This window comes from Trachurus trachurus (assembly GCF_905171665.1).
Source record: "Trachurus trachurus genome assembly, chromosome: 22".
Taxonomy (NCBI): domain Eukaryota; kingdom Metazoa; phylum Chordata; class Actinopteri; order Carangiformes; family Carangidae; genus Trachurus; species Trachurus trachurus.
Genome location: NC_139907.1, coordinates 16,074,569 through 16,098,252, shown reverse-complemented (window position 1 = coordinate 16,098,252; position 23,684 = coordinate 16,074,569). Strand labels below are relative to the sequence as shown.

General features: G+C 41.6%; 2 protein-coding genes across 2 annotated transcripts; one reads left to right on the top strand and one right to left on the bottom strand.

The window, feature by feature from the left end:
* ivd (isovaleryl-CoA dehydrogenase) lies at nucleotides 1–8,198 on the bottom strand. Its single transcript, XM_083998091.1, has 12 exons — nucleotides 7,911–8,198; nucleotides 6,956–7,045; nucleotides 6,734–6,785; nucleotides 5,797–5,966; nucleotides 5,600–5,693; nucleotides 4,172–4,302; nucleotides 3,864–3,960; nucleotides 3,582–3,675; nucleotides 3,005–3,086; nucleotides 2,768–2,872; nucleotides 2,232–2,304; nucleotides 1–1,207 (listed from the first exon to the last, which is right to left on the bottom strand). Exons 1-12 carry the CDS (start codon nucleotides 8,040–8,042, stop codon nucleotides 1,074–1,076), a joined length of 1,254 nt encoding a protein of 417 aa, XP_083854217.1. The 5' UTR covers nucleotides 8,043–8,198; the 3' UTR covers nucleotides 1–1,073.
* A 1,948-nt stretch (nucleotides 8,199–10,146) lies between these two features.
* itpka (inositol-trisphosphate 3-kinase A) lies at nucleotides 10,147–21,083 on the top strand. The gene is made up of 7 exons (XM_083998033.1): nucleotides 10,147–10,599; nucleotides 15,383–15,479; nucleotides 15,705–15,918; nucleotides 17,125–17,329; nucleotides 18,758–18,859; nucleotides 19,243–19,314; nucleotides 20,029–21,083. The coding sequence occupies exons 1-7, from the start codon at nucleotides 10,183–10,185 to the stop codon at nucleotides 20,299–20,301; spliced, it is 1,380 nt and encodes a 459-aa protein (XP_083854159.1). The 5' UTR covers nucleotides 10,147–10,182; the 3' UTR covers nucleotides 20,302–21,083.
* Nucleotides 21,084–23,684: the final 2,601 nt, after the last annotated feature.

Genomic DNA, 23,684 nt, shown 5'->3' with positions numbered 1-23,684 from the left:
AAAGGTTTAGTTTTTATTTACTGCAAACATAACTACTATATCTCATACATTTTCATACTGTACAGCTACTTATGGACACTGAAAATCAAAAGTCCTTTAGAGAGAAGACAAACACTTATGGAAGGTTTCTCCATCAGGACTGATTTACACAGAGTACAACATTGGAATATGTTTGCTCCTAAAAATGAGCAAACAGGGTTTCTAATGCCAATTCAACAGAGCACTCACAAACATAAGCTGTTCCTGCTTAATGATCAAACATTTCAACTCGTGTAAGGGAGTTTAGGAAGATTTGATTCACAGCTAAGTTACATAGTGGATAAAACTCCTCACATATAAAGTGAGAAATCAGAGTAAAATCAAATCATTACTTCTTTTTTTTAGCCTTAGTGATCATGAGATGAAATGGTTAGAGAAAGTTATTTCTGCGTGTTGTCAGGTTTTATAACAGCAGCAGTGACCTGAAGCAACAAAGAGCCCCTGGCATCTACTTGCCATTTTCCTTACATAAGAGAGTATTCACAATCCACTTGTTCTTACAAGTTTCAAGATCACAGCAGTAGTTTTGGAGCTTCAGTTGGGGTGTTCAAGACAACACAGAAATGGATTTCATCTAGTTAATGGCCCAAAAGAAAATGTAAAGCACAAATGATAGTAAAACCTGGCTGATGCACAGCTACATTTAAGATTTTCAGCTTCAATTTCATTATATGAGGAAAAATCTGTGATTATGCGTGTTTAAGGAAATCAATAATTAAGTCACTGTTTTATTGGCAGTTCAGTGGTGAAGATTCAGTAACCGTAGCTAAATGATATGAAGGCCACTTGACACTAAATCAACATTTAATTGGTTTTGTCTGATGTCAGGCAGCTTGTAACGTCTCTGTCAACCGTGTGATTTCATTTGTATTGTGTATGAATTAATCAGGTGACACTGATTGTGGAAACTCACAACAATCCAACAGCAGCAAGAACTCATTCAGTATAAGGCCCCCGGGTGCAAGTAACTGTGTTCATCCATGGCGAGCTGTTCATCATTCAGTCCTTAGCCATCACCATTTTCCCAGTTCGGCTTATTTGAACATGGCGTTGAAGGCTCGTCCAATGATGAGCCGGCGGATTTCACTTGTGCCTGCGCCGATTTCATACAGCTTTGCATCACGTAGAAATCGTCCCATAGGGTAGTCGTTGATGTAGCCATTCCCACCTGTTGACAAGTGATACATATGTTCAAGTAAGTGTGCAGTCACACACTTTTGTACTCGTACAGTATGACAACAATATCCATGTCAGTTTGTATGGCTTGATAGCAATGCATATTTGATCCATTATTCTATTACATCATACTTCACCAATGGCCTGTTTCATCTACATTCTCTGTACATATTGCTAGTTGAAACAAAATGAAATGATCAAACCTATTGTGTGAATCTGCTCAAATTTTAAAAACATTATGAAATGAGGCAAGATTAAAATAAGCAAAAACATTAAAGAGAATCATTCACACTTGACTAGAGTTGGTAAATATTAATTTTGTTTGCATTGATATTTAAATTCTGTCAACAGGACCCAAAATGAAGGCATTAAATAGGAGATAAGAGAATATAACATGGAAGTCAAAAGCAAAATTTTTCCTTAAAAAGAAAACTGATGGTATTAAAAAAACATATGAAAAGCATGTGACTTGTACAAATCAGTGAATATCAATATTTTATTCATTCTGAAAATGCATATAAATAGTTAAATGAGAAAGACATTCTTTCTACTCATTTATGTAATCCACCTATCCATGTTGATGGGCTTTTATCCATCCATACTAAAGCACAATGAATTTCCACTGCTCTATTATTTTCTCAGGTTTAAGAGGCAGCTTCCTCCATGTTCACACCATGTTGTCCAGTAAAGCTCATTTCTTGTTCCCACTCTGCAGCCATTCATTAACCAAATGAGCTGCACCTTTAGAGCCCTGCTCCCAACTCCTGACAACGATGCTAACACCAGCTCAGCTACCACTGACCCCAGCGGCACAATGCAATGCAGAGTTCAAGTACAGGGTTATTCCACTGACCAATTAATAGGTTTATCCCAAAACCACCAGGCATACACCCCAGCCTCAATGTGTGCTGCATATTTTTTGCATATTCTTTTCTGACACTAAATGTTTCCTTTACTGATCTATGCCAGTTTAAGGTTCATTTTTCATTTGAACTCTTCAGTTTCTTGGCACTTACCCAAACACTGAATACCATCCAAAGCAACCTGAGTGGCGTTCTCAGCACAATAGAGGATCACCCCAGCACAATCCTGCAACGACAACACAAACCAACAGTCACTGTGTGCAGAGTTGGGAAAAAATACCTTTGTGCAAAGTAAAATAAGATGCTGACTTAAAATGACTGTTACGCAAAGAGCTTTACTGACAAACATGTCTTTCATTCTTGCTCACGTTTCATCAAGTTAAGTCTGAGAAGAGTAAATGTTGTATACGGGACAGAATAAATTAATTTTTCTGCATGTCAGAGTATGAAAAGTGTCTTCAATCATGACAATCATTGATGTTTTTTAAATTTTGACCGAATTTTTCCACATCACATGCAGAATTTTGACACTGAAACCTTTAAAGACATCTTTTCAAGCCTGAACATACCCTTTAAGATGTCACGTATTTAAGCATCCCTTACAGAGGTTGTAATAGAACAACGTATTATAAACCAAATGCAATTTTTTCCATTTTAAACATTAATTGATTGATTAGAAATCCTCTCACCATTGCACTGAAGTGTCCTCTGTCACAAGCCCGGGCAACGTTGTACACGTACTGCCGACAAGAGCTCAGTCTGGTATACATGTCGGCCATCTTGCCTTGCATCAGCTGTTGAACACATGAGAGTGAAACATTAGATCAGTTTCACTCAAGGTTTTCCACATTTATAAAATCCTTTGCGGTCGATGAAAACATGTTGACATATTTGATTTTGTATGAAGTGAAGGCTGAAGCTCAAACCTGAAAGTGCCCGATTTTCTGTCCGAAAGCTTCTCTGACGTGAAGGTAGGGAACAGCAAAGTCCACAACTGCCTGCATGATGCTGCAGAGAAACCATCATCTTAACTACTGATGAACAGCAACTCAAAAAGTGAACAAAACAAAAAGTGAACATCTGTCATGGTGTGTTCTCAGATTCACTAAGCTCCTTTTTGAATGTTGGAGTTTAAGTTTGGTCAAAAACCTTTTTCGGACAAACCAATGTGTCTCTTCTCTTTAAACTAAGTCTTAAACACTTTTAGTTATAATGCTTTCAATAGAATAGAAACACTGTTTTGCTCCTGTGGATAAATATAAACTACACAAATATGCAAATTAAATGTGTCACTAGCTTCTGTGGCAGCACTCAAACCCACAAGGTTTAACAAGCAGTCACGATGTTTACATTCAAATGATTTCCTCGGAAAAACCTGAGGCTGATTTAATGAGGTATAAATATTCAAAACCAAACGGTCACATTAAAAAGTAATCACTTAGTTAAATGAATTGATTGAGACCACAGAAATTAGCCTACAAATGTGTTCTGGTATGAACTCACCCAATCGGTCCAGATGAAAGCACCAGCCTTTCCAGATCTAAGCCGCTCATCATCACATACACACCTTTGTTCAATGGACCAAGGATGTTTTCCTCTACAACAGACAAGGGAAACAAAAAGTTTGATCAGAATAAACAAAAAGCAACATCTTTGCAACACAGAGACGATCAGAAACATACGTGGAAAGAAATGAACCCAAACAAGAAAGGATCTATGGATTCTTCTGTTTTTGCAACACGAGTCAACATATGGCAGCAAGAGCACATAAACACGCACACACACCTGGGATTTTGCAGTCTTCAAAGATCAGCTCGCAGGTGTTTGATCCCCTCATGCCGAGTTTGTCGAGCTTCTGTGCTGTAGAGAATCCCGGCATTCCCTACAAAACACACACACAAAGACAGAGACAGCTCTTAAAACACTATGATTCATTGTTGCTTCCCTGCCATATTGTTTTATATTCATTTAACAAAACACAAGGCTGGTCCCCAGAACAAAGAGTTCACAGAACATGTAAACACATCAAATCCCCTGAGCTATTAGTGAAGCCAGACGGAGAGAGGAATACATCTCAACTTGACTGGATTTACCTTTTCAACAATGAACGCTGTGATTCCTTTTTGATGGGCCCCGGGATCCGTCTTTGCATAAACAATAAGAACATCTGCATCTGGTCCATTTGTGATCCAAAATTTGTTGCCATTCAAAATATAATAGTCACCTGTTTGGAAAAAAAAAAGGAAATTAAGATAAACAGCAGACTTATGAGGCACGTAAAGGATCCTTCACAAAAAAACTTAACCAACATTACTCCTACAGAGGGAAGGCCTGAGCACAGACCTGTGATTTTGGTTTTGGGTAAATGGGCACCTTCTCACTAAGTCGCAGACAGCTCAACAATAAAATCTCTCATCCCAGGATCATAATAGACAGCACTACTCTATCATTAAGCCTATACTCAACAATGGCTTCAAAATCGGTATTTACAAGACATGAAGTAAAGCGCAGCCACTAAGGATCACACCCTACAGCTGATTGCACCCTGACATGGTGCAATTATTTCCACCACCATCTGTGTCAGCTGGTGGGATAAAGGTGATACACTGACTGGTTCAGTGAGGAAGCACCAAACAGCTGCAGCATATTTTCATCCCTCTGAATGTGTCTGCACATGACCGTCAACTTTCAAACATAAAAGGCTCCGTATACTGATCATTTCTCTTGTCTTCTACAGCCTACCAAGCTACATGTCTGCATTCTCTCTCCACATCTTATTGCCTTAAATGCGTTGACCTTTTTCCTGTTTGGAGGAAATTCAAAAATCACATGTGTATATTTTCATTCATTGTGTTCATTTCCTTCGGGCTATTTAGGTGATTTGTGCCATTTTTGTCCTTTGCTGGTGTTTTTGCTTACAATCAGCCCCCTCTCTCTCTCCTCACTGAGCGCAGCAGTGTGTGGGAGTCACTGCGTCTGATTTTTTGGAGGAAAATACAAACTGCTGATCACAACTGATTAGAATCAGCCAAACCTGGAACTTATCTATTCATCAGAGTGCAGCCCAAAAACCTGTGAAAATGTCTTCATCCACCTCTAGAATAAAAATGTCTCAGGGGACCCACGAGTAGCACTGTGTCCAGAGGCTAAATAGTTTTTTCTTATCAGGGTACTTAGCTCTTCTATGGCATGATATGACACAAGTTGAAGGTCAACTTCATGATGTATCACTCTGTGGCTTCACGGGACTAAATTATAAACAGGTTCTAACTTTTAGCTTGCCAGTCTGGCCACAGGCCATGGCTTAATGCCTGCAGTGTGTTTGTCAAGTCCTGAGTCAGTAAAATCCTCAAAAAGTGCAGAACTGGAGCATCAGCAGCACAGAAACCAGAGCACAATCTGACGACTAATAACTCTCAGTGGATATTCCTACACACATGTGTAACTGTTTGTGTACTTTATGACTCAACACAATGTCAGCATGCAGTGGTTAAGTAGAGAGGGATTAACAGTTGTCCTACCTTCCTTCTTGGCTTTGAGTTTCATGGAAACAACATCTGAGCCAGCGTTGGGCTCACTCATGGCCAGAGCTCCGACGTGCTCTCCTGTCATTAACTGGCAACAGGAAAGACCCAGAGGGTGGTTGAATAATTAAAATTAACTTTCTTTTTTCGTTAATGGTTTTTTCCCCAACAGTATAAGGTGTTTTGACTCTGACCTTTGACATGTACTTCTCCTTTTGCTTCTCATTTCCATGGCGTACCATCTGGTTGACACAAAGGTTCGAGTGGGCACCATAACTGAGAGCAATAGCCGCCGACACCCGTGACATTTCCTCCATCACGATGACGTGATCTAGGTAGCCCAATCCTGTGCCCCCATACTCCACTGAAAGAGATTTTCAAAATAATATTTTCAAAACACATCAAAAAAGGAGCCGCTTCTTATTAAACCAACAACACATAGAAACTGTTTAAAGGGATAGTTCAACATTTTGGCAAAATTAGCCCATTGCCATAATCCCTATAGTGTTAAGAGTAGGTTTGTTACCTTTAATTGTCAGTGCAAGTTATTTTTGCTGCTCAGAGCTACGCTACGGAGGCTCATCTTGGTTTCCCTTATCAAACTCATCAAATACACAATCCAACAACTACAAAACGCTCTCGTGTTCAAGTTGTGACCTGCATATTCACCACGCTATGAGATAACATAGCGTTACGAGACTGAGTTGTATTGGAGGTAAATTCATGCAAAACTGCTGATGCACGTTCCCGTAGGGGCCAGTTTTTCAGCAAGCAGTCTCTGCATTTACGTCTAAAACAACTCTGTCTCGTAACGTTCCGTTATTATCTCATATTGGGAGAATGTGCAGGTCACAACGTGTCCTGTCCACGAGAGCGTTTTGGAGTTGTTGGATTGTGTATTTGTTAGTTTTGATGAGGGAAACCAAGAAATCCCATTAGCCTCCGTAGCATAGCTCTGAGCAGCTTGCAGCCCTGCTCCGCCGTTCTAAAAATAGCTTGCACCAGCAATTAAAGGTAACGAACCTACTCCTAAAACTATAGGGATTATGACAATGGGCCAATGCCAAAATGTTGAACTATCCCTTTAACACTTGTAATTGTAATGCAGCTCCTGGAAAGGAGCTATCATACCTGGTGCAGTGATCCCAAGGAGTCCCATTTCCCCCATGTCTTTCCAAAAATCCTTGAGAAGACACCATCCAAAAGTTAGCAAAACAAACCCCCTGCTCCATGTTTCAAGTGTGGTTGCTACAGACATGGTTTTGATAATGTTTGGGAATGTGGGATATTTCCTAGTATTTCCTGAAATGTGCAACCCAACAGGTGCACTTACAATGAAGCGTTTAAACTCACCCTCAATCCTGGAAACTCATTCGTCTTGTCGATCTCGTCAGCGTAGGGTGCAAGCTTTTCTGCGCAGAATTTACGTACCGCCTGTCTGAGCTGTGGCAAAGACACAAGAGGAGCAATAGAGTTTAGATCAACTTATCTAAACAATGCATAAAAGAACAGACTCTGGTTTCAGTTCCCACTTCCTCATGTGAGACAGACTGAGACACTGCTTGGCTCTATATCTGAGGAGACAAGTGTGTTGTTTGGGATGCAGGTGAATGAGCTGAGGTTATTCACTAGGATTAATAACATTAGAGAAGTGTCCAGCTTCATAAATACACTGGATTATTAGACTCAAACTTTCATCCAATCACATCCTTTATATGAACTCCACCTCCCTGTGCTCCTCCTCCCCTCCCAGCCGGTGTCTGTCCACCCTCCTAAAGTGTCCTGTCCTCTCCTGGAAACACGACTGAGTGACCCCTGTCACCTTGTTTTGATAAATAATAACAAACACCGATTGAAAAACAGTCTATCTTTAGATGAACCTCTCTCTGCCTTTCCACTAATGTTAGCAGTTGTAGTTGGGAGTAATGGCAGGAACTCGGCATGGTTGAGCTTTGAACATGGAAAATGTTCAGCTGCACCTGCCTTAATACTTCGATAACAGGAAACAAACTGAATTTGGACCAACAATAAACAACTATCGAGAAATAAAAGTGTACTTCTCGTGTGGTGGGCTAGGTCTGCTAACACCAAGGTGTTCATGTGAGTGAGTTAGCTGACGTTATGTCATCACAACATGAGCACTGCGCTCTTACATAACCGTCCGTGAAACTTATTACACCGTCCTTTACTGGCTGTCTCTTTACTTTATCAGTCCTCTCTGGGACTGTTTCTATTGACAGGGTTTCTAACGTTACACAGACACAAAGTGAAGCTGGAGTTTGCTCGTTAGCTAGCCGACGTGGCTAACCTGGATCTGGTCGTCCGTGAGCCCGTTCACCACGTCGTCCACCGGGATGGAGGCTCCGGCGCATCCCCTCCGCGCCACCGCGGGGATGGACAATCTGCAGCCGAGCCGGAGAGCGTTTCTGACGGCAAACATGGTGGTTTTCCTGCGGAGCGAGAGGCAAAGTGGGGGGAATAAATAAACCAGCCGCTGGTACGGTGGGTAGCTGTAGCTGTCCGTTTCACAGTGGGGAAAGTAAGAAGAGCTCTCACTCTGTCACTATTTCCCGGTACCAACAACGTCGCTCGCTATTAACAGCTATTCTGCGCATTGGTGCCACCTGGTGGACTGGAGTGCATATGAGCACATCGGCCAACCGACAAATACAAGACCAGTAACGTGCTGGAGGAATGACTTGAGGTAATACTATAGTCTAGTGTCTCTAAATGAATGAATGGCTTTGCATTAGCCAGCTACAGAAGCTTTGAGGAAACGAGTTCCTGGGCTGGGTCTCCATCAAAGCAGTGTCTGTGCAACATGAACAGGTTTTCCGTGCTATTTGTCCATTTTATTCCATAGTGATTAAACACATTAATTTAGGAATAGGAAATTAGAGCAACATAAGGTGCAAAACAGGGTCTCATAAACAGGGTTTGTTTAAATGAGACAAGTGCTGCTGAGAGAGGTCCGAACAAGAATGAACAGATAGATGATGAGTAACACTTTTGGATGGGACCTGAGGAGTTAGATCCCTCTTTATTTCACTGACAACTGCAAACATCTGTTTGCTTTCTCAAATAATTTTTCTTAACTCCTGAGTTTTTCTGTATTAGTGTAACCTGTTCATGTAGGCCTACTTTTTTTTTTTAATTTGAGAACTGAATAATAAAGAAAGGAAGAGAAACTGAAGAGGGTTTCCTTGTCATTTCCATATCAGATAGCCTATACCACAAATGAAACACAAGAGGGTAGGAGGTAACAAAGTGAAGCTGGTCTCCTCCAGACAAGCACATATACCTGTGGGCAAGTGGATGATGAGCTGTCTGTTTACAGTTGATTGGCTGTATACACTTTGAGGCCTCAGGGCACTTGAGATTGCCATGTAGGCTACAATTCCTTTGAAGGAATAGACCACATCATGTTTTGGCCCATTTACTTAACACGTGCACTCAATATAAACCTGAAAACATAAATCAAACTTGAATCTCCACTTTGGTCTGTCAGTGTTGGCAGTGATTTGCAGTTTCTGGTCAAGTATTCACATTTGCAGCTCATCTGACTGACTTCTCTTTATAACCTCATCAGAAGAAAAAAAAACATTAGCAGATGCTATAATCTGTCATGCTTTCTTTTTGTAAGATTATCAAAATCAACAATGAAAGAAGCAGTTCAATCTAACAACCATGGTCTTTGTCAAAAAACAAACTAAAAACAAAAAAAAACTGTTCAGTGGGGTTTCAGAGAGTTTTTCCTCAGTCGATGTGGGGGTCTAAGGGCAGCCGTGTGTTGTCATGATGCCATGTAAGCCCTTTGAGACTGTATGGGCTACAAATAAAAATGCCTTGCCTTGTTTTTTGTCTCAGTTTAATCTGCATGTGATCCTTTCCATTCCTGACACAACTAATGTGATGTCAGGGAGAAGGTGTTTCTGACTGTGGTGGAATTAGTGGTGTGACAGCCCTCCCATGTTACAACCGCACCGGTCTCCCCTACTGAAGTGACACAGTTCTGTTTTGACCAATAATAGGCTACCGACGAGTCTTTAAGGAAATCTGCTGCTGATTTTAAACAAAGTCAGGAGAAAAGTTGTAATTATTAAGTTTATCTGTCAGCTGCTTTAATGTTTTAGCCAGGAAGTGAGAAAGATAATGCGGAAGATAATAAACCCTGTAGTTGTGTAAGTGAGTGCGCCGGCGCGCGCACGCGCGTGTGCAAACCGCGTTGAAGCGCGAGCGGCGCCTCCAGCAGCAGAGAGGGGTTCCCCTCACAGCAGTAGGCTGACAGAGGCTTTCAAAGCGTGAAAAGGCTCGGACACCAACGAGGAAGTGGCACCAAGGAGCGACTCAACAGATGAACACGAAGTGCGTCTGAACTTCCAGAAAGTGAAATGACCGGATTGAGGAGCTGAACAAGTGGAAGAAGCGCTCCGCTCCGCTGTCTCTCTCTCTCTCTCTCTCTCTCTCTCTCTCTCTCTCTCTCTCTCTCTCTCTCTCTCTCTCTCTCTCTCCCCCTCTCTCTCTCTCTCTCTCTCTCACGCCGGGCGCTCCCACGACGGGCTGTTCATTTCGGGTCTCCGATGCCTAAAGAGTGCAGGAGAAGGACCTCCAAGGACTTCGGGCTCCCCGGGATAAACGAGGGGTCCCGCCTAGAGCGACGATCCGCCGGGAAGTCAGCCCAGATTTGCGATGAGCTCCTCCACAAAGCGGCTCAGATCGCCCCGTCGTCCGCACCAGCAGCAGCAGCGCCGGCTGTGATGGATGCGCGCCGGGTCCCGCAGGTGACCATCACCCCGGAGGGAGGCGGCTGCTCCCGGGAGATGCGACAGGAGGACTGGGATGACGCGGGGGTCGGTCCCCTGCGCAGGAAACTGTCCAACTCCTCCATCTCTTCCACGGGCTCCTCTGCTGTGGAGTCCGAGGACGATTTACTCAGTGACAACGAGAGCAGAAGCAAAGGCATCATAACTTTGGAGCACCTGGTGGACACTGGAGAGGTGAGTGAACTGCAGACACACAGATGTTTTGAAACGGTCTGTTGAAGTGCGTCCAAGGATTGAGTTCTCCATTATTCTCCAGTTCCACAATGTGATAAACAATTCAAACCACTCTGCCATACTGTGAGCCTACAGTAATACTGTATGCACAGTAATGTCTGATTAAATTAGCTACAGTAATAATAATAATAATAATAAAAACATCTGCTTGTATGGAACATTTCAAATTGCAACTTGACCTCCTGTTTGTCTTTGCAAATCCACATCCTTTGTAATTACTCAGTTACAGTAAACAGCTGATGTTTTGAAAAGAAGAAACAGTGAAGCATAGCAGCACATTTAAACAGCAGTCAGCAAACTACTTCCTCACAGAGGACCTCTGGGATATGTCTGACTGCAGAGAAGAGACAATTATAGAGTGATAACAGTGTTTGTTCACTGTTTGCTCATTTGACTGTTTAGTTCCACGTCTTAAAAGTGAGCTCTGCAGCAAAGATTTCCTGTGGGAAATCAGTCATTTATATGAGAGTTACCTTAGTATCTGCTCTCCTCTTGTGTGTGTGCAGTTTTGAGATCTGTGAAATTTCAGCTGTCAGATGTACCGGTCAGAGTCACGCTATGTTTCCTTTGTTATTTGAGATCATGTACAAAGAAAGACTAAACATCCTTGAGAGCCTGACCGGAGAGGAAAATCTTCAGGAAATGTAATTTTCCCTCACTGAAATCATATCATCCCACTTCATGTTTAATGGCTTATAAAAACCAGCCACATCACTTTAATGACACCAGCAAGTGTATGAAATGAAACCAGCATGAAGATGCTGCTGAAAACCAGATAACCTTTGTTGTGTGGTGAGCTGGACCGTTACTGTCAGAGCTTCTGTTACACATCATGTTGTTCATTAGTGAAAATTATCTCTGAGGCCACATGGTAGTTACTGTACATACAGGAGATGATCATTTAGCTGCTTTTACAATTTAATCTGTCAAAAACACAGCCTCTCTTATTCTCGGTGGCATCTTATGATAATTCTTTCACAGTTTTTTTGCACATTGATAGGAGTAAAAAGGTATGCATGTGTTAGACGTGTTAAATGTCAACAAGTAATTACATTTCATGTTTTTCCACTGTTCTGACCTTTAACACTGTGAGTCCCTCCTTCAGCACACAGACTGGTGTTGAGGGATCTTGTTGAGGCCTTTTCGTTCAATACACGCCGAGGGTGCTAATTTGTTTTCCTTTAACATTCTTGGCTACAGTTTGACTTGTGTCTCACGAGTCTCAGACATAGTGAACATGCTCGCACAAGCGTTAGTGTGGTGTCGTTTTAAACCTCACATGCATACATTCCAATATTTTTAGACTTTGATTTGAACTGAACAGTTTATATTTCTGCAACTGTGGATCTTTTACACAATCACCGTCCCTCCACACGAGTTGTAGGGAAGTTGAGTGTGATCATAGTGAGTCACATCAGTGTTCCAGCCTCTCGTCAACAACATAATCTGCTTTTTGTCTGAACTGTCACCACGTTTAACACCGGTTCAGACTTTCATTAGGTGTGTGTGTGTGTGTATTTGTGCACATGTCGCTGTGTGTGTGAGTGTGTGTGTGTGTGTTTATGCTGCTGCCACTTCTCTTTGCCTTACAAGGTCTGTAGCTGTCACTTTCTTTTAAACAGACTGAATACATTGCCTGTTAAGCCTGAAAGAGACAGTGCTGCTAAATATAAACGTTGTCCAATAAAGTCTCAATATGAAAGCTGGCCACGATATAACACCGCTCAATCTCGATGAACGACTCTTTTGGCCATTGAAATTTGTTTGTTGTTGTACCACCTTTGTAAACCATGACTTTTCTGCTTCTGCCCACACACAAACGCCCACACACACACACACACACACACACACACACACACACACACACACACACACACACACACACACACACACACACACACACACACACACACACACACACACACACACACACACACACACACACACACACACACACACACACACACACACAGACACGTAGTGCAGCACAGGCTGACACAACACGCCTTTGTAATAATGTTTTTTGTGGCCAGTCGCTAATTTCAGCCTTGACATTTGACATTTAGTAAAAAGCCACTTCAGGAAGTCGAAAAAAAAAAAATCGAGCATCACTACTTAGACTTTGCTAATTCACACTCAAATGCACGTGCTGGATTAATTCAGAGTCGGTGCACTGCAAAGAGCGTGTTAATGGAAGTACAACGGTGGAGATACCAGACGGAGAACAGACAGGCAGGTTCATCATTGCTATGAGATCAAGTGGATATGTCTTGCAGTGGTTTATTTTTCCACTAACAGCTTCACGTGAAAGGCCAATAATGACTGGCCTGAGTGAGTCACAGCGTCTCCGTTGTTCTGTTTAGTCCCTGGAAATACATTATTGGAAATAATGTTTTGTGGGTTAACAGAGTTAACGATGATCACTCATGGTGTTGACTTAGTGTGTCATACAGAACAGAGCCTGGTTTTTACGAAGCAAAGGGATGTCGGACGAATAAAACGTCAGACCAGTCCTTGCATCAGCTTTGTTTCAACTTTATTGTCCCTGCATGGTCTGTGTGTCTTTTTCTAAAGCAAGCGGCGGTGGAAATTAACTTAAGTACTGCACCTGTCTCTTTTGTTTCACTATTTATGTGCTAAATTTCTGAGAAAATGTAGTTGTATTTCTTACCTCCTACATATGACAGTTAAACTAACTTTTGTAAATTTATGGCAAAAAAACAAACAAATTCTTATGAATTCCAAAAACATAATTACTGTACAGGTTAAACCAGTCTTTCTTATCTTTTCCACATCAAATCCCCAAGAAGTAATATTATAGATTTAAAAATTCAGCATATTTATGTTTTTTCTTTTCTTCTTCATTCCTTGCCCATTAATAACGTCAGGTTTATCTTTGCATGTGTGATTCTATGAAGGCCTAGTCTCTATACACAGGGAGCCACTGGACAAAATGAGCAAAACTAGATCTGTTTCTACAGCAGGTAAAAGTACAGTACAGTACCTCGGGTGGTACCGTGGGTGTCGGTACAAACACACATACATAATAATATGTCATGTCATTTTACTGAGATTTTTAAAAGCAGGACTTGCAACAGATATTTTGTGTTGCTGTGTTGGTCCTTTTACTGAAATAAAGCTGCTGAAAACCGTGGGTATTAATCCAGCTTTTGAACCTTTCTTGCAACCCAGTTTACTGTAAGCAAATCTGTCATTTTAAGGTCTAACTTGAGAGTGAAACCCATATTATTCTAAGTGTTATCAGTAGGCCTACAAACAAACTCTTGTGGTTTCTGTCATCAAGGCCGGCAGGGACAGAGTAGATAGAAAAACATTAAGTTTCCAAGTCCGACTTTGTGTGGAATATAAATATTGTCCCCAGGGCTGCAGGGTCCTTATGTTTACATCAAAACTCAGGGTTCAGTTTCTATTCCCTCTCAGCCTGTGGATAGGACTCCTCTTTATCTCAGTCTAAAATGCAACCAATCAGTAACCTGCACTGTAAATCACCATATTATCTGCAAGTTTTAATTAACAAGTCAGCAGAGTTAAGACTAACAGCCACAAAGCAAATGTTTGTTTGTGTAAGTCCCAACACCTTTCAAAATGTGATATTGTCTGTAAACATTGGCGCGAAGTGAAGCATATCACTTGACATTTAAGAGAGGCTTGGCCGCCTGCTGCCGAGTTCTGCTATTCGTGAGGACTGTGAACACTCAAGCATGAGAAGTTTCACTGACAGGAGAGACCCTGTTTCATTTCCTCAATCAAAACACAGAATAAATGACCTCTTCAAGGTCTAAAGATAGGAGGAGTGTTCCAGTTTTCTCTCTCCAGCCCCTATGAGACAGTTTCTATGTTGTTGTTTTTTCCCCTTTAATGATATTGTATAGAAATATAAATTTAGTTAGAGAGTTAAAGTGTCGGGATTTGGTCAGTTTTCTTGGAGGGAGTGAAACAGGCAGTCTCCCAGAGGTGTGAAGCACTACTGTGTCTCTGTGAAATCTGCAAGCTGTCCATGTGATTTTCTATGTGTGTGTTTGTGTGTGTACTGAAAATGAAGGTGAAACTGAGGGTGGCAGGAGACGAGCTCTTAAACAAACATGAAGAAATAAACAGTTAATTATTTATTTTGAAACCAAAGCTGATAACAAATGAGTGGGAGTTGAGAGGGAGGTAATGTGGACTACTTGGTGTTTTTTCTAAAATATGACAGTTTGACCAAAGATGACAAATGCTGCACGCTTCACATAGTGTCAGCCTCTAAATCCTCCCTAAATATTAATTATTAAGAGCTGTCCTATATAATTAGAAGTTGTATAGTCATGCGTCTGATATTGCAGATTCTATAGGACATGTGAAACAAAGTAGTGAGACCATCGCCACAACAAGGTGGAGAAACTCAATAGAGATGCTGAGTGCATATATGAGTTTCCACAGAAATGGCATTTAACTGACCTAGATTGGAGGCTTTAACGCAGCGGAAAGCTAAAACCCTGGCATCAGATTTACTGCGTAGAATTGCTTACACGTTCAGATTTCTATACAGACATTATAAGGTGGACCAAGGTCAGAGACTTCACAGCACTTCCTCCTGTTATCAGGTCATTTCTGTGAGCAAGGACACACAGAAATACCTCAAAATTCGACGCAGATCTTCACGGTGATTCTCTTCTGTTCTGTTAAATTCACCTTTATGTGTTTCCTTGCGTGTCTTCTCCAGAGCAAGCCGTGGTGGAAGTTAAAGACGATCGTGCAGTGGCCCTTCAGGGCTACTCAGAGAAGGAAACTAAACTGGGTTCAGCTCGCTGGGCATAAAGGTATGACCTGTTCAGATTACATCACTGTCTGCCCACTCCATCATATTCAGTTTGTGACACTCTGACAGGGGAATCTAATGTGTTTTTCTCCTTGTCTTCACTCTCGGTATATAGTGTACAGGCGAATCATTGTGCTGTTATAGGCGCTTTGAGAAATAAGAAAAAAGGGGATGGACAGCAAATGGACAGATCTTCCCTCAGTAATTTGTCTCTATCTGATCTCAGGTAACTTCAAAGCAGCGGACGAGGGCACTATTCTGAAGAAATTCTCAGAAAACGAGATGCAGTGTTTTGAGAAGTTGAGGGATGACGCACTGCTCCCATTTGTTCCCGGTTACCATGGCGTCATGGAAAAAGATGGAGAATCATTCCTCCATATGACTGACCTGCTGGCTAACTTTGACCTTCCTAATGTCATGGATTGTAAAATGGGAGTGAGGTAAGGAAGTAAGGCATTTACTGCAATGTATTTTTACGCCATTTATTTATGGTTCATATTTATTTGTTTTCTTTGTAGCTTTTTCTACTGCATTAAGTTTCAATTTAAAAAGATAATTTCTATTCATGTGTTTACTCTTGACGTTTATTTTGGGTGCTGATGTTTTGTTGAAATGGATTAATGAGACTAGAACAGGCTGGTGACGGTGCGTGCTGCCTTACGCGTTTTTGCTCTACAAGGGAACACCTGTTGTAACTGCAGGCTATATGCTTGGCTTCCTGCCATAGCGGGCGGGGTGCCGCACTGTGTCGTGTGCACAAACACAAATACACAGGCACGTACACAAACACGAGCGCGCGCACACATGCATACACACATGATTGCACACATAAGTGTATCCATACACATATTCATGCATGCAGGGACATGCAGGTATGGACACCAAGCCCTCTGAGTGGGTTGTTTCCGGTTCAAACAAGTAAATGTTGGCGCACACTGAATCAAGCACAAACAGACACACACATGCCGACATGCACAAGCGAACAAATTATTATTATTATTTTTTTTACATGTACACATTGTCTGTGTGTGTCTGTATCTCTGAGGCTACATATACACACGCACACGTTTACACTGTCAGGGTGTCCCTGGAGACTCCCCTTTGTCAAAAACACTCTTAACCACAAAGTTGCTAAACCGCCAACTTGCACAAACACACACTCTCTCACATTTGCACACTGGAGTCTCCTCACAGCTTCCCTCTTCAGCACAGAGGAAGTGTAGCTCACAAACTGAAACTGAAATTCACATCTGTTTGCACATTATTGTGTCGTATTAAAACGGCGAGTGTGAATGTGCTGCTCTGTTTACCAGAAGCATTTGATACTCAGAGTAACTGCACAGTAAAGGAATTTAGGCCTTCGTCATCACTTCCGCATGGGAGAACATCATTACAAAGGTGCTGAGCAACAGAAAAAAAAAATAGTGTTATAGCTAAAAGATTTTCTTAACAAAGAATGATCCCAAAAAATACACAGAAAAAAAGAACAGTATGTATTCGTGAACAGTGTGTATGTATGCAATACAAACCCTAAAAGTAAATAAGCATTACCATGTATTTACATGCAGAGAACACTTTAAAAATGCCAGCAGTGTGTAAACACACAGTTCCTGCACCTGAAGGATTTATCCATCCTGCGGTTTCAGGACATACTTGGAGGAGGAGCTTGTTCGAGCACGAGAGCGGCCCAAACCGAGGGAGGACCTGTACAAGAAAATGGTGGAGGTGGACAGCGAAGGCCCCACTCCCCAGGAGCACACGCAGCAGGGCGTCACCAAGCCCCGCTACATGCAGTGGAGGGAGACCATGAGCTCCACCAACACCCTGGGCTTCAGGATAGAAGGGATCAAGGTATTACCAGCCGAAGCTGCCTTTATCCTTCAGCTTTCTGGCCTCTCCTACCAGCTTATGACTTTCTGCTCATTATAGATAATAGAAATGTATTTAGTCTTAAGTCTTTGTCTGGTTTTTCCACCTGTCTGTCACTGACCCCTGCCCAGGCTCTTCACCTGCTGTTTGCCTGCTCCTGCCTGCTGAGCTTTAATAAACATTAAAGGGATAGTTTGACATTTTGGCAAATTGGCCCATTGCCATAGTCCTATACGCTATGAGATAATAACCGAATGTTACGAGACAGAGTTATTTTCGAGGCAAATGCAGAGACTGCTTGGCGAAGGACTGCCCCCGATGGGAACACGCATCAGCAGTTTTGCATGAATTTGCCTTGAAAACAACTCGTAATGTAAAAATAAAGTCTCGTAATGTTCCGTTATTATCTCATAGCGTGGTTAATGTGCAGGTCACACCTTGTCCACGAGAGCGTTTTGGAGTTGTTGGATTGTGTATTTGATGAGTTTGATGAAGGAAACCAAGAAATCCCATTAGCCTCCGTAGCGTAGCTCTGAGCAGCTCGCGGCTCTGCTCCACCGTTCTAAAACCAGCTTGCACCGACAATTAAAGGTAACAAACCTACTGCTATGACTATAGGGATTATGGCAATGGGCTAATTTGCCAAAATGTCGAACTATCCCTTTAACTTTTTCTTTTACTTTTATCAGTGTCTCTGAACCTGATTCATTCTGCCTAAACCTGAGCCATGACAGTATGATTTGGACAGTATGGAGATTTCAGTTCACAAAGATCTTGCAGTTCATGCTTACACCATTTATTCACATGAGCAGCAGTTCACCTCACCAGCCAGTAGACTGAAGGAGTGCACCCACAAAGCAAGACTTAAACATACACAGCTCATCCTCACACCGCAGGGGCAAAAAGGGTGACTCTCCATTCAGGAATTTCCTCTTAGAGTTCAACATGAAGGTTGGCTCCAATCTCTATCTGTAAACTCCTTCCTCCATCGTCCAGCCTTCATCTTATTATGAGCATCCTGCCAGTGTGGAGAGATGTCGATCCGTCCTGTCACACCGTTATACCCTGCAATTCCTGCCTCTGCTAGATTATGTGTGCTTTTCGTGCCAAATCTTTACAGCATTTTTTTGCCTGTTTTCACCTGCCTGTTGTGGGATTGTGCCTTTGCCTGCTCCTTCTACCCCATTTATCTTCCCTGCCAGTTATCAACCGCTGCCCACGCCTTGACTTCACCTACTGTTTGCTCTTGCCTGCTTCTGCATGCTGAGTCTTAATTAAGGTGAACTGTTTTGAACTCTTACTGCCTGGTGTCTCTGAGTTTTCTGAGTTTACCTAAACCTGAGCCATGACACTAATTAGTTGTTTTCATAAGCAATTAGTTTTTATCTGGGCTCTTTTCTCTCTCTTTAGAAATGTGACGGTTCATGCAGAACTGACTTCAAGAAAACAAGATCGAAGCAGGATGTCATCCAGGTGTTCAGTGACTTTGTTGAAGGCAACTTTAGTATTATCGTAAGTGAAGACATTGAATACGCTGAAGATCTGCTCCACTGTGCACACAGAAATCTTGCCACAGGCATTACCTCAAAGACTCCAACACAGACAAACATGCAGGCTGAGTAAGCCCTCACATCTGTTTTCAGTGTTTGGACAAATATTACTTTTTTTTTTTTAAAGGTTGTGGTTCATCCAATGATAAATGAAATAAGCCTCAAAGTGTTTGACCTGTGAGAGCAAACCATAGTAATTCCATTCACACGGCACAAAGCAAATATTCACACTGTAATGCTGTTTGAGTTCTCTGCTCCGGAGGGGGCATCCCAAATATACTTTGTGTCTACACCAATGTTAATATTTTATAATACGCCCTTAACTGTTATTTTCTTCAAACACAGACATCTTACCTGAGCAGGCTGACAGAGATCCGGCAGGCCCTACAGACGTCAGAGTTCTTCAAGCGACACGAGGTGATGAGTGATCTAAAGATGAATGACAAAGAAAAAACAAACATACCTCACCTAAGTGAAGTGTTGCATCAGGAAGCTTAATTTAAACTCTGCATAAAGGACAGGGCAAAAATTATAATCACTCTATTTGTGTTGATCAGAAGTCTCTCTCTTTCATGAGATCTGACAGCTGAGAAGATCGTTGTGGTCACAGTGGTGCCTTATATTTTATACATAACACACCACATGGCCCTGCAAGATAACCTCAAGTACAAAGTCCTTTTGACTACTAACCAACTACAGTAGTTCAGCAGTTTATTCTTTCAGCTGAAATATGTAGACCTCTCTACTTACTCACTTAAAGCTAGTTTTCAGGCATTCTCAGTTATATTGCTTAGTCCTCAGTGTTATAGCCGATAATTATTTACTAAAATCAAATCATAATTGCTACTTTACAATCTACAAAATGCACCTAATCCACCCTAAACTCCAGGGAACTTCAGGATTAGCAGAGTGGGGTATCCGGCACAACTTTTGTTGTTGCAAAAAAAAAAAAAAAAAGTCATTAGACCGACACGTTTCAGCTTATAGCCTCCATCAGGGTCATCAAGCTACTTCAGAATTACCCTCATTTAAGCATTCACCACTCAATATTTATGTTTTCCCCTTGTCACCTCTTTATGGATTGATACATGATATGGAACAGCTTATACTAAATCCATCTCGTTTTTGTAGGTCATTGGGAGCTCTCTCCTCTTTATCCATGACCACACGGGCAATGCACAGGTTTGGATTATTGACTTTGGCAAGACCACGGCATTACCAGAGGGCCAGATGTTAAATCACAGCATTCCCTGGCAGGAGGGCAACCGGGAGGACGGTTACCTGTGGGGGCTGGAAAACCTCATCCACACATTGGAGTCTGTAAGCAACAATGGGACCAGTGAACAAACCTGTTGCTCACTTGCTGCACAAAATAGCCAGGCTCTAGAAGCAGATGGTCAGTGACCTTTGACTTGATGTGTGTTTGAAACTCAGACTGTTTTAATGGACACCCACAGAGTGACCCCAAAGGGACGGGGGGCTCATACTGTATACGTATGTTGATTCGCTTCGGGAGCTCAGTGAGCAATGTTAAAAAGAACACATTACTGTTTCAAGCAACACGTGACCATATTTGGCACTGAACTGTTTGGCACTTACACTGACAAAGGAAGACAGGATGGACACTGAACAGAGGAGAGCAGAGAATTTGTCACTAGTCCATGTAAAAGAACTGACACTAATTCAACTTCCTGCAAAGTGAACAGAAGTGAAAGTGTAGGCTTTCTGCATTTCAGTTTCAGGCGGGGATATTGTTGCATGCCAATCCCGATGAGATCAGGGAGAGTCAAGTCACAAACTCAGTCTCACTTCATACTGTACCATTGACTGTAACCATCAGCCTTGATGTTACAAACCTGAGTGTAATGTCAAAGCACAGTTCCTTTTCAGTATGAAACTCCGACTGGGTCACAGACCTTATAGTCGCATGACTACAACATTAAAACACATTCTCAGTATAGTACTGCATAAGTATCCAACTGTATTATCAGTGTCACTGTTTTGATAAACCATCATGTAGTGTGTAACAATTTATATCACATTCATTGATTTTATTGCTGTAATCAAACTTGTAAATATTTTCATTACTGGTGCGGTTGCACAACAACTGAGCACATTTTCATGGGTGTTGGTCTTGTCACTGCTCAGAATATGACACGTGAGAAGTGCTGTAAAAATGAATTGAATGAAAATCTGCATGGAATTAAAAGGGAATACATTTTTTTTTTAAATCTTACTAAAACACTAATTCAGCATACCTTGTATGTCTGTCACTGGGACAAAACAGAAGTGTCAGTGATCAGAGTCAGAAATGAGATAAATATATGTTGATTTATTTGGGGCACAGTTAGGTTAGATGAACGTGTGAAAGACAGTGTGTTGCATAGAATGTCTTTGCACTATTGGTTGAGGCATCACAACACCCTCAGCTACATAAAAAGTACAGAAAAAAGAATTTCAGTGAGTGTAAAATAAAATGCACTATGCCATAGAAAACGAATACCGAGCAAGACGAGGGTGTTTTTCTCTGTAAAAGTAATTCCACAGTAATCAATATTTGTAAGTTGCACAAATCTCCTGCTAAAAGGATTCTTTAGAAAACTATATGAGCCTTTTTGTAAGTTATTTTTCTTAAGATGTTATTTTCAGATGGACTGTTGAGCAACTTAGATCAACACTCACTAATATCAGCAAGCCTGAACATAAAAATACAGTAAGCCAATAGAACCCTTATGTATATAAATGTAACCTTTTTTTCATTCAAATAAACCATCAACATGTTTACGGTCAAAGTAAAGACACATATTGGAGTACAACTATTAAATCGATTAAATAAGAATAACCTGAAAAAGTAAATACCAGGATTTTCACAATTGAATCTTTGATTAATTGTGTAAGACATACCTGCAGCAGCAAGTTTGGTATTTCAAAGCTGAATACCTCCCCCTGCTGAGTAAACATAGGTACTACCAGCGCTGCATCAGTAGATGCAGTGTAGTGTATAATGGCAGTGATCAACTACAAGTTCAGATTCATCACATACAATAAATGAATAAAAATAGCAAATAAAGGCAAACAGCTACAAATGCAATACAGTAGGTTAGTCCAGTGTAAAGGGTGAGTACAAAAATAGCAAATATTTTCACAGCTGCGTGGTCATCATCAAAATCTAGGCTATATGTTTGTCTTCCAGGGAACATGGGAGACACAGGGGAAACAATCCAAAATATGCAAAGTTAAAATAAGATTTGTGTAGTTTGGGGGGGGGGGGGAGCAAAAACAAAGTTACACAACATCCGCTCAGAGATTTTAAGCCACAAAAAGGAAAAAAATATGGAAAATATAATTATTTGCTCTCTTGCAGAGAGTGAGGTGAGAAGATTGATGGCACTCCGATGGCTATACACAAAATATGAAACAACAACCAGTAGACAGTCAGCACAGTTCAGCACAAAGACTAAAAACACGGGAAGACAACTCGCCCGAATCCACCCAGAGTTAACCAAATATGCCAACCAGCATCTCTAAAACTCCCTAATTAACACATTATACCTTGTTTGTTTTGATCCATGGAAGAATCAAAAGACAAAAACCAGCAATTTGGGGTTAGAGAGTGACCACTTTATGTCTCTGTGCCTGGCTTTGAAATAGTCCCACTGACTACACTCGAAACTTGGCAGCTGCTGGTTAAAGCTTCGTATTTACAGTACAGACATGACAGTGGTTTTGATCTTCTATTGAACACAACCCATGAGACTAAATGAACAAGGTTAACAGACGTCAGCTGTCAGTGAGCACCAAGCCGATGTTACTCACATCAGCTAGGAAGGCGTCGGAGTGCTCGAACCAGGCCTCAGTCAAAAGCCAGGGAGAGAAAACGGAGCTATGTACAGACTATCCTTTAACAATTACAGGGCTTATGATCTTGTGAGTGGATGTTGTGTTGAAAGTTGTTGTTTTTTCTTCCACACTGCTGTTTCCAAGGTCGAGAATAAACCCTCAGGCACAAGATATACTCTTATCTTAAGGACACATTATTGCAGTACTTTTGGAGGACGTGTTTTCACATTATTTGGGGTAAAAGCAAATTAGAGTCACATAACAAGCACTACAAGCTGCTGATGTGCGCATGAAATTACAAATGAAACAAACTCCAAACCCCACACCAAAGAAGTTGTGATTAGCCTACAAAAGCCATTTCTGACGTAACGCCGAAATGAAAACTTGTCATAAAGCACATTCCTAGAGTTTTGCTTCCCGGTTAGCTCAGTATTTTTGGCGTGTCAGGGTCATAATGCACAATTAATACTACAAACTCCAATCTATTGTTAACAATTATGCAACACATGTTACTGCCAAAGCTGTCGTGAAATAAAACACACTCAAAAGACAAAAAAGTAGGTAAAAAGAGGAGTCCAACTACAGCAGTTATTTACGGCAGCCATCACCAACAGTGTGGACATTGGGAAAGTGCAGGGCTGCGTGTCATCCAGTGTTTCAGCTTCAGTGTTCAGCTACCAGTGTATCAGAAGCCAAGGAGAAAGTCCAGCACTGGCTCTCTGTATCACAGTGCAGAGGAGGGTTCGTGTGCATCTGAGTGTGTTTTTTCCAGCATTCCAGGAGCTCTAATGATTTGATGCGGTGGCTCTCAGACTGGTGGAGCCCTCATGGTCATGCTTTTTTGTTCCAGACATCCAGAGCTTGAAACTCAGCCTGTCAGACAAGGCGCTCATTGATATTTTCAATTTTCAATATCAATCCAAACCCCTGTCACAGTAGGCCATCTC

What these genes read in the sequence shown, in the direction of transcription:
- ivd (XM_083998091.1), bottom strand. Translation starts at nt 8,042, where the DNA reads ATGTTTGCCGTCAGAAACGCTCTCCGGCTCGGCTGCAGATTGTCCATC. An exon ending in CAGCGTTCATTGTTGAAAAG is followed by an intron (nt 3,961 to 4,171) that starts GTAAATCCAGTC and finishes TGTGTTTTGTAG; the next exon opens with GGAATGCCGGGATTCTCTAC. An exon ending in GAGGACACTTCAGTGCAATG is followed by an intron (nt 2,305 to 2,767) that starts GTGAGAGGATTT and finishes TTGTCGTTGCAG; the next exon opens with GATTGTGCTGGGGTGATCCT.
- itpka (XM_083998033.1), top strand. Translation starts at nt 10,183, where the DNA reads ATGCCTAAAGAGTGCAGGAGAAGGACCTCCAAGGACTTCGGGCTCCCC. An exon ending in GATTGTAAAATGGGAGTGAG is followed by an intron (nt 15,919 to 17,124) that starts GTAAGGAAGTAA and finishes CTGCGGTTTCAG; the next exon opens with GACATACTTGGAGGAGGAGC. An exon ending in AAGGCAACTTTAGTATTATC is followed by an intron (nt 18,860 to 19,242) that starts GTAAGTGAAGAC and finishes CTTCAAACACAG; the next exon opens with ACATCTTACCTGAGCAGGCT.